Source organism: Antrostomus carolinensis, unplaced genomic scaffold, assembly GCF_000700745.2.
Source record: "Antrostomus carolinensis isolate BGI_N321 unplaced genomic scaffold, ASM70074v2 scaffold19130, whole genome shotgun sequence".
Lineage (NCBI taxonomy): Eukaryota > Metazoa > Chordata > Aves > Caprimulgiformes > Caprimulgidae > Antrostomus > Antrostomus carolinensis.
In genome coordinates this window covers 20,831-32,059 of record NW_010287942.1, presented here as the reverse complement: position 1 = coordinate 32,059, position 11,229 = coordinate 20,831, and the positions used below count along the sequence as shown (strand labels likewise).

General features: G+C 43.4%; 1 protein-coding gene across 1 annotated transcript; it reads right to left on the bottom strand.

Annotated features, from left to right (window-relative positions):
• Nucleotides 1–244: 244 nt before the first annotated feature.
• On the bottom strand, nt 245–10,946 carry MOB2 (MOB kinase activator 2; the record flags this gene model as incomplete). The annotated part of the gene is made up of 5 exons (XM_010164999.1): nt 245–641; nt 2,309–2,433; nt 8,606–8,699; nt 9,905–10,065; nt 10,930–10,946. Coding segments are annotated over 5 exons (702 nt in total), but the record flags the coding sequence as incomplete, so codon positions are not given.
• Nucleotides 10,947–11,229: the final 283 nt, after the last annotated feature.

The following is an 11,229-nucleotide window of genomic DNA, read 5'->3' as shown; positions in this document are numbered from 1 at the left end:
ACCCAACAACAACAACAAAAAAAACCACCCCACCCAAAGAGTGGCCTCACTCTCAAGCTTGGCTCTTCTCTAAAAACAGCACTCGTCATCCAGCTGAATAGGTGATAGGAGGAGTGGACAGGAAATAAAATAAAATAACATTGGTGCAACTTCTCGCCAGGCGGCGTGTTAAACCAAAGCTCCGTACAGTCCCGTACGGTCCGCGTCCCGTGGTGTGGTGGCAGCATTTCTTTCTGCTTTCACTGCTGTATATGTCTGTATGTATATCTGAACATATACATACACACAGAATAGATAATATTGTTTTTAATGTTAGTTTTGATCCTGGAGGAAGACTCATCTCTCTTTCACGTGGTTCTGTGCTCCTGCGCTGTTGCTGCTCCCGTTACTGCTGCTCCCGCTGCTGCTGCTGCTGCAGAGGACCTCTGTGAGGTCGTCCATGATGGTGGTCTCTTTAGGGTCCACGAGGTTGAACTCCCTGATGAATAGGATAAAGTGTGTGTAGAGTGTGTTTAAATGTCCGTGCAGCTCCAGTGCCAAAGTCTCCTTAAAGTGTGAGGAGTAGATATGGGCCAGCACATGGAACAGGTACTTGCAGATCTTCTTCACTAGGGACTCAAACGAGTTGGGGAATTCTTTGCCTGGAAGGAAGACAGAGAAACACCATGATAGCTCCAGCTGTTCCCCTCAGACCCACAGCAGCATTTGTTGGGGCTGAGAGCAACCAGCAGACACCTTGTGGCCCTGTATCATCCTCTCATCTTGTTCTTTTTACAGAAGCTCAGGGGAAGAATCTAAGGAGGTTTTAAGAATCTTCATTTGAAATTAAGTTTCAGTCCCTAAGGGTTCAAAAATCAGGAAGTAAGTGTAATAAAACCACAACATCTTTTGTTACTGGCTGTAAAAATGAGAGGTTCTTCTGGGTCACTATCTAGTGACAGGGTTTTTTTTCCCCTGGAAGTACATAATGCTTGGGAGACCACTTCACAGGTCTGGAAATGGAAGCTGAGGTACACGGGCCTTGGGAGCATGCAGCAGTTTGACTCACTGTATATAACCATTTCCCTCATGTCATTGTTGAAATTCTATCAAATGGGAAAAGAAATGGAAGGAAATACTGGGTGTCTTCTATCAGCTGCAGGTGAAATTGTGCTTGCCAGAGCAGAACTGTGCCTGCACAGTGAGAGATTATTGGACTACTACTTTGGTAACTCTGAAAGTGAAACTGAGGCAAGCAGAAAAGCAACACCTGCCATCCTGCGTGTGATGCACAACATGAGGTACGTTACTGGTCTGAAGCACACCTTGGCCACACAGACTAATCACGTGTACAAAAGGCCTTGTTGCCCTTCAACAAGCATATTAAATAAAAAAAGGTCAGCTGGAGTACTAGACACTGCCTCTAGCTTAACATTTGCTCTGTTGTAATGATCTTGTTCCCCAGTTATCTGTTGAAGGGGCTCAAAACTCCAGTGGCTTTTAGTCATGATTAAGCCCACCTACCATAACGTCAGGTCTCTATTTTTTTCCTCTTAACCAAAGGCATTGTATGTAGCAATCTTGCTAGGATACTCGCTAGGAAGTTGTGGATGCCCCCTCCCTGGAAGTGTTCAAGGCCAGGCTGGATGAGGCTTTGAGCAACCTGGTCTAGTGGAAGGTGTCCCTGCTGATGGCAGGGGAGTTGGGACTGGATGAGCTTTAAGGTCCCTTCCAACCCAAACCATTCTATGATTCTATGATACAAATTTGAGTAAATATCCTATTGCTTTTTCATTCTTAAAAGCTGCATTCTTATTTAATCTTTGGAAGGGAAGGGAGACTGCAGACAATCTCCAAGACAAGGCCTGGTTGGAAAGGAAGACAAGCCACATTCCTGGCAATCCAATTTATTTCCCCCTTAATGCATCAGAGCTCTAAAGGAAATAGTAAAACAACAAGAAGGTTGAATTTTACTAGCAGCAGGATGTATTGAACACATGCATGCTGACAGTTTCCTGTTTTTATCCCCTCTGATAACAGGCTAGAAGATCTCATAATGCTTGAAGAAAAAGATGTAGCAATGATGAAACATAAGCCAAGGGGACAGGACTGTGAGCCTTTCACCCCAGTTCATGTGCCCACAGTGCAAGTTTTTCTTACTGCAAGAATGAACCAAACTTAACATCTCTCTTAAAAACAAACAAAAACCACCAACAACACACCCCCCAGCAACAACAACAAACAAGACATCAAACAAAGAGGTGAGAAAGCTCTGGTATTAATCAGTGTGCTGAATGCCAACCTTCACCTTGTCCAGAAGCAGACGTACCATATTTTGTGGGAAAGACGTCCTCATCTGTCACTAGTTTCTGCACTGAGCTCATGACAAAGTCCACGTACTGAGGAGCAGTGCACTTGATCTTCTTTCCCCGTTCATCATACCAGTAGTACTGTCTGTGGAGAGAATTGACAGTGTCACCACGTTATACCTGGGCTCCTCCTCTACGAGGTTAGTGTCTAAGGAACATAAAACAACAGCTGTAACATCACCAAAATACATCATAGCTGCTGCAGAAGAGATTCACTTCAGAATCTCTTTCTACATCAAAACCCTTGAATTTCTGTTAGTCGATTTTGTTTCTCCCTACCAGTGACAGACTGAGGGTTTCCTTACAGTCTAGGATAGCATTGTAGAACTGTTTTTAAAGGGCAACAACATTGCACAGTGATAAACTGGGGATCCCTGATGAGGCTTCACATCACAAAACATGAATTAGTCCTGTAGTGTAATTAACCAGACAGAAGGTGGCTCCCAAACACCACCTTTTCCAAGCTGCTGCTCTGGAGCACTGGCAGCAATTCAAGCTCTACAAATCATGTTATAAAATCCAGTCTGGGGAAAAGTTTTCAGGCCCCTTCTGTGCATCCCTACCAGCAGGTCTTAGAACTCTGCTCCTTTGGTTACAGACTCCCCAAAACATCTGAATTTACACTGACTCTCCCACCAATGAATAATCCTGTTGGATCTTAAGGAACAGGAGGCATTAGCATGTTGCCTGGCTCTTCAAAAGCAACCAGTGTTCAATCAGTTGGCCATAATCATCATCCTGATTACCTGCAGCCATCCCTCACCTGATGGAGGAATCTGAAGGCTACAAAAGCACTGAGGGTTTGTTCCTCTTTTTTTTTGTTGTTGTTCTTTAAGTCATGGTTAATTAAAGCACCTCTGACTGTTACCAGGAGCAGCAATCCACTGCATTAGGCACACTCAGTGAGAAAAGTTTTGCAGATAAGGAATTTGGCAAAACACTTTTTATTTTTGCCTGTATCACATTAGAAGTGTTTTGAGTTCCAGTTCCTGAATTCTTCCTTGAAACAGTCTAAGCTCCAGGTGCAGCCCCATATCATTATGGGTTCATTTTCATTATTCATATTTTTTTTATGGCAGATAAAGATGATTAAATGTTTTTTCTGCACCTAGCAGGACTAGACTGCATTGAGCTGCAAGGATCTACACGTGCCCTTTAGGAAGTGAAGATTTACATGTACTGACCAGTAACACAGTCCTGAAGCAACTAAAGAAAAATGTTAAGTAGCAAATGACATGTTTTAATTTACAATGTGTTCTCATTGCCCGGAAAGATTCTTCAGGGACCTGAGGGTAGTGAGGTGAAGACACTAATGACACTGTTCATGCCCCAAGACATAGGAACACAAGAGGAAGCTGCAGAAATAAGTAGAGTACTTCAGACTTCAGGAGAGGAAATGCAACTGAAAACTAGTTCTGCAGACACTGAAGGTTTAGAAATATTTTTTCTGCTCATTTTCAGCATGTGGTGCTTGGTCACTCTGCTGTTTACTGGAGAGAGCAGGATTGACTGTAAAAGGGCATAAAAAGGTGAGCAAGTGGATGAAACAGGAGGAGTTAAAAGCTCTTTACAGAGAGCTATGTCAGGCATCAGCAGTAGCATTTGGGCCACAGACTGCAGTTCCTCATCACTGCTTACTTCCTTTATACAATCCACATAAGGAATTGCACAACACAAGTCACCTCATTTATCCAGTCCTGCAGTAAGCTGCAGCAAGACAGTTCTAGGCAACTCAAACTTATTTTGGGTCTTAATTAAGACAATGCTTGTTGCCAAGAGCAGCAGCAGACTGGACTGACTGTACCTCAGCAGTTTTCTCATGCTGCAGAAATCCTCAACTGCAAGATAGAAAAGCATAGTTTAGAGTCACCCTTAGGCACAAAAATGAATCTGAATAATTGGATTTTAGTTAAAAGAAACAGTTTGGCAACTTTACAAGTTCACTTACATGAAAATATAAGGGAATAAATCTCCTGTAACAGCCCACTGCATACCCTTTTTGCCTTTCCTTGAAAATTAGGCTAATTATGCAAAATAGGAATTTCAAAGAAGAATCATTAAGAATAAGGGGATAACTACAAGGATTGTGCTGTTGATTAGAATCATATGTCTTCCTCATGTTTCAGGTGCTGTGAACAGTCTTGACAGGTCCTGGAGGGAGAGAGGAGCCCCTGACATGCCATGAACATCTCACACCTGGTACGCAGCTCCCACCCGTGCTGGAGTTACCTCCCTTGAGGAGATGGGAAGCAGGCTGGGGCCATCAAAGGGCTCTGGAGTTATCTCCCTTCAGGAGATGGGAAGCAGGTTGGGGCCATCAAAGGGCTTGGTTGGGCACAGCAGCCAAGCTGCATTCCACCACTGGCACGGTGACAGTACGGTCCCGTATTAGGCAATGGATGGGAAGCAGAAAGGACAAGACGACAGCACTTAACAGCACCTTTCAAAAAGTGCTCACATGATACAGATTTTAATTATTTTATTTCCTATGTAAAATTCTGGCAGATTTAAACTTCCCCAGAATGGGGAGCATGAGGAATTTGCAGCTCCATTCAAAATCCCAAGGAGATATGAACTATGAGTTGAACAGAAAGAAGCATACGATGCAAATAATAAAGTATAACACACATGAAGTCACAGTGCTGCATCTTAATACAGGTACATATTTTACCCCTTTGCCTCTAAAACACTGGGTTTGTGCTGATGCCATAGGAGCTGAGGCAGAACAGAAGTGATGTCAGTATTTAAGAAAAGCTTCTGGAAGGAGGGAAAAGCAAATGCTGTGGAGATTATGCAGGCTGGAAGGGAAGGAGAGAGTCCTGCTAGAAAAACCAAAGGGTGGGTTATGAAGAGAGCAGCCTAACGAATCGTATCAAAGCAAGGGCAGGAACAGAGTGCTTGGCAGCAACTCAGAACAGCTTCGGTGGTTTGACAGGGGCAAAGCAATGGTTAGATGGGCAGAAAAAAAGAGAAAGGAGCCCCCATGTAGAAGCATACAGCTGAGGGAACTTAAATATAAGAGAATGCAAAACATGCAAGTTTGAGTTGAGATTTCAGAAAGGAAATTCCCTCCATATGCAGAGACGCTAAAGGCAGCGTAGAGATGAGAGAGGAGATCGTAAGATTAGAAAAAATGAGTGATAAGGAATTACCAATTAAGGGATTTCACTGGACAAAAATGAGACCTTTCACTCTTATCTGTGGGCTGCCTAAAAGTTTGCATCCATCCCTGATTTCTGCCTCAGGAGTTCTGTAGTCTCAGCCTCATGAACACCACTGTTATCAGTTTGTAGCTTCTCCACCCACTTCAGCACTTTTGAGAAGTTTTGCTCAAGTGTCAGCTAGAAAACCAGTTCACAGCTCATAGTGCTTTACAGCTCATTTGTGTAATAATAAGCTATAAAGCATACTAAATCTCAACAGTAAATACTGTGTTAAAAATACAGTACCTGCTTTACAACAAGTGACAAACATATTACTAAGCAAAATTAATTCCCAGTTACATTCATGCCACCCTTATTAACTGACCATTCTGGTATTTCTCTTGGCATTGTCCCACCTTGCCAACAAGTGCTTGCATCTGTTCTACAAGGAGATTTAAGTTTTGGTCAGGTCTCTTAGCAACCCCAAGCAGAAATGCTCTCCTCATTGTGTGCAGATGGCCCTGCTATCTCATGTATCTGAAACCTGCATCTGTCTGCAGTCTGGCAGCTGGCTGGAGCTTCTCCGAGATGTTTAAACCTTTCCTCAACTAGTTAACTGCAACGGGTGTTTATTTTGCCAGCAAATCCTCTAAATTTAGGATTGAGTATTTGCAGTGCATTGGAAAGCAAAGTAACTCAGCAAGCAACCTGTTCTCAATAGTTACTTTAACATCTCAGCCATAAATACAAAAATCTTCCTTAGGCATGACCAGAATGGTGTGATCCAAAACACACCTCAGAGAACTGGGCAAGGAAAACACAGACAAGGAACAGAACGCAGACCTTCTACTGAACTACTTAAGAACTCAGCACTGGAAAACATAGCACCCTTCTTCCAAGGTACTGTACTTCTGTGGCAATCTAATAAAGGTAAATGCTGTTTTATTCCAAAGTACCTGAACAAACAGACCACAGCCACAGAAGATCAAATCTGGAGTGTTCATCAGGTTAATCAGCAACTGAGTCTAATAATGTTTGAGTGATACTCTATATGCTGGAGACAGGTCAGAGGCACAATAAATCATATCAAGTGGTGTTTCTTCAACACAATGAGCATGCCCTTACCGTACTTCGTTAAGGTAAGATTATTTTTTTTTTAAAAAGAGGGGTGGGGAAGTGACACGTGGCTTTGTCATAACTGGATATGAACAAACGAGCATCTGAGAGGCAGTTCTCCATGTTCCATTTGGACATAACTCTCCCAAAAGGGAAGAGCTAGGAAAGGCAGAACACAAGGATTATGCAAAATTGTCACTGGAGGTATTTGTAGAACACAGTTATGAACAGGCCCTTCAAAGCTGAACAGCACTGAGGGGTGGAGCTAGGTGATCTCACCTCTCTGTGTTTTTCATAGACCTGCACACTTTATAGAAGAATGAAATACGCAGCCTACAGTTTGCAAACATGAATCACTCATCTGCCCCCGAGTACAGGAAGATACTGAAGTTGTTATGATTTAGCTAAACACAAACCGTTTCAAGTGCTTCACCCAAGTGTAGACATGCTTCCTGTTATTCCCAAATAGCACAATTCCTCAGTTTTCCAAAACAAAGCATAGGAGGAACATTCTGCTATCGGTCCTCACCACTAAAAATATAGCCTTATAGCTGGAGCTGCCTACAGGCACTTCCTTTCTTTATTCTGCAACATAAATTGCTTACAGACAACTCTTGTTTAAGGCTCAGTAGAGCAGAACGGAGCGACACGTAGGCAGGTTCCCTACCACCACCTCCTCCTTTTAGCCACTATTTCCCATCAGCAGAGTGGATAAACAGTTAAACTCAGTCCTTAGGACAGGCAGCACTACATCAGGAGTTAAAACACCAGAAAGCTTGGGAGCAAGAGACAACAAAATACTCAGCCTACTGATCACCATTACTCATTTAGAGACATGCTGTCTCCTTTTGATAAAATCTGGGTCCAGCAGAGATTTATTACATTCTGTTCCAGACTGCTTTCAAAGTCCTTAGCATGGCCTTTAATTCTCTACTGACAGTTATCTTTCCAACTTCTACATGCCAAAATATCCTCTGTACACTTTGTGGTTCTTCAGAGTGCTCTCAGAGAAAGCCCCTGATACTAATTTCAAGTGTATGAGACAGCCCAATGCAGTAAGCAGGGATTCCTCTCTGAGCACTACGTAATTATCGTCAGAGATACAATATATTGCTCTGGTTCTGTTGCATGCATTCCCTGGGATGTTTGTTTGATGCACTACAGCATTAACTGCTCAGTCTTCTGTTTTAAAATCCATCTCAACTAAATTAATCCCAGGAAATGCAAGGGGAGGGAAGAAAAGGACTATCAACACATCTGCTGGAGGAAAAAAAAGCCCACAACACAACAGGCTTATTCATACTCAACTGGATCTCATATTCCATCATGTTGGACTGTGCTAATCAAGAGCAGGAGTTTATGGTAACTTTTTCTTATGTTCACCATGTACAGTCAAACTACAAAGCTTTCTTTCATAAGTGACAGCTAGGCAATGTTAAAAAAGTCTACTAAGTCCTACAGGGGGAAAGTGCCAAACCAAAACGTTTTCCTTACTCTTTGCAAAGCTGCCACTTGTGTCCGCTGTGCTCAGGGGCTCGGGCAGAAAGCCAGTGGCTCACGTCAGGCTAGAGGTTGTCTGTCAGCAGCCTGCTGCTCTGTCAGCATTCCAGCTATCAAGGCACCCTCTGAGGCTTTTGCAATTCCTTTATCCTCCCCGGCCTTCTATGGCATCCCAGCTCTGTTACCAGTAAGGACAGTTCTGCCTCGCTGCTCTTCCCCTCTCCTCCCAGGCTGTACACAGGGTAATTTGCCTCTCTGATCTGACCTTACGAAAAAAAACAGCTCAGAACAAAGATTCTCATCCTTCTGTCCTCCACAAAACCAGATTTCCACCACACTTCACTGCTGAGGGGAGAGAAGGGGATGGACAGTTGCCACAGTCTCACTAAGGAGAGATCTGCTGTGAAACACTTGCCCAATGCCATTTAATACCAATATCCTTCCCCAGGCAACTCCAGAGATTCCATGGAAACCCTGTGATTGTAAATATGGACTTACGTATTGCACACCGCCATGGTCTGACATGACTCTCCTGTACAGAACTCTGAGATTGTGCTATACTGTAAGTTGATGTGATGAAAGAAAGTTGTTGCTGAAAAATAAACACAAAAGAAAGAAATTCAGAAGTAAAATACTTTCAAACACTGGTTATCCTCCAGACAATTATTTAACTAGAGCAAGTGAAGTGACCTCAGAGTCTTGAGCTTGCATACAAATTTAAACATGATTTAGCTAAATGAGCCTAATGATGAACTGCAAAACAAAGAGGTACACAGAATGAAAGCTCTTGTTTTGATTGAAGATGAAAGCACCCTGATGCATCAGCTCTTATTACTCACTAAGCAGCAAGACTGGAAAGCGTCTGCGTCATCAGCCTCACCTTTACAGCAGAATACTCTACTGCAGGCTGAAGGCAAACTACTTGCTATGTTCTTCTGAAGTCAGACTTAAAATGTACAGTGGCTAGAAAACAGCGTTAATAGTTTTCATAACTCCTTTAAAAACAAAACAAACAAAAACTAAACCAAATAGCATGAAAACCAGTACACTTCTGGTTTTTAGAAATCTCCTGAGATAATTGAACATCTTAATACTCCTCAGGGGCACCTCACTTCTCTTTAATGCGTCTCTATCAACTTTCCTAGCGTGCAGTTTAAAGTCATTTCTTGCTACTACCACATACTGCTGAAAATGCAAAGCAGACTGGGTCATAGCTGCAGGTTAGGGCTGGCAGATGCAGCAGAAGCACAGGGAAGTGGTGTAAATCAGAACTGAGATGCACAGATACAGCATTCAGTCGCACTAGTTGGCCATGTCTCTGTGTTCTGACTACAGTTTAAATTGACAGTAATTCCACCACAGCTTGGAAGGAGTAGGGAGAAGAAATCCAACCAAAGACTTCCAAACTTCTGGCTTCAAGCGTAATTTGCTTTACCTACACGTCTCAATAACCATTTTCCCAGTGGAAGACCAATTGAGTCAGAAATGTGGTGAACCAGCCAGTTTAGCAAATGCTCAAAGGGAATCTGATGGTCCCCAAAAGAGCATCAGAAACTCCAATGCTCTCAATGCCACAGCGAGGGAGTCGGAAGGAAGAACTGCAACGAGGCTTCCTTGCTGCTGAGCACAGTTGGTTTGAGTGTGAGACAGCTTAATTACTATTCAAGGTATAATGACATGCATTATGCAGTCAGCATAAATAGTAATTGAGTGTTTTTCTAAGCACTGAAAACAGTAAAAAGAAACAGAGTGAACAGATGCCTTCTTGGGTGTGGGCAGCACGATCACAATACTCACTGTTGCTGGCTAGCCACTCGTTGAGGTCTATTTCTCGTGGTAACATCACTAGCTCCTTAAATTCAAAGTCAGTAATTCTGGATTTTGTGTATTCTGGCTCTAGGTAAAGTTTCTTCTCTTCCGGTGCTGGCTTTTTACCGTTTGGCTTTCCCTTGGACTTCCTGCAAGAGATGAAAGAGAGAAGAGAAAGGTGACCTTTGCTGTTGATAAAGAGCTACAGAAAGGTGAAAGAAGCTGGTTCACCCAAACTCCGGTATTTCTGTTTACACTGCTCCTCCTGCCTTACCTCCCCTTAGCTTCACTTTTATTTTATTAAAGCCAAAGGTTATTTCTTAAAAAGTGTATTTGAACTTGGTCACTTTTTTCAAGTAACACTGGAAGTTTTGAATGGTTACAAACTTGAGACTGAAAGTTTCAAAGACTAGAAACTGCTCCATCTCCATCGCCCTTCTGTCAGTTTAAACTGCAAATTACTGGGAGAGCGACAGTCTCTCCCCACGCCTGTGCGCAGTCGTGACAGCGGAGCAGCACGGTGCCTGAAGGAGCTGCTCCAGCACGAGTACTCTAACAGTCTGCTGCCTCTGAGACTTAACTGTCACCTGCAGCAAAAGCAGACTGCTGCAGGAACACAGCTCTCACTGGAAAAATCCTCTTTCCACACAACGTGCTGGCACTGCTCGTTCAGAGCTACAGCATTCCTCGCTGCTGCCGCCCTGCGCTCCCTCAAGGTACCAGAAGCCTTTGGAAGCGAGCATCTGTGAGTCCAGCCAGAAACTCTGGTAACTGCAGGAACACCTGCTTTCTCACCTGGGATACTCGAGACAGAAGGTCAGAGTTCATTTTTTTTTCCTGAAAATCCTTTAAAATTCGATGCATTATGAAATAACCTTAATGTTTATAAATATGTAAAGGGCAAATGTCAGGAGGATGGAGCCAGGCTCTCCTCAGTGATGCCCAATGGCAGGACAAGGGGCAATGGGTGTGAGCTGGAACACAGGAGGTTCCACTTAAACTTGAGAAGAAACTTCTTTACAGTGAGGGTGCCAGAGCCCTGGGACAGGCTGCCCAGGGAGGGTGTGGAGTCTCCTTCTCTGGAGACATTCAAAACCCGCCTGGACGCCTTCCTGTGTGATCTCATATAGGTTCCTGCTCTGGCAGGGGGATTGGACTGGATGATCTTTCGAGGTCCCTTCCAACCCCACCATTCTGTGATCTGTATAAAAGCAGACAAACCACATTCCATAAAACACATTTATCTCCATGGCATATAGTGACTTTTCATCTCCTGTTTCTACAGTGTTTGTTGCAATCACTAGAGTTTTCCT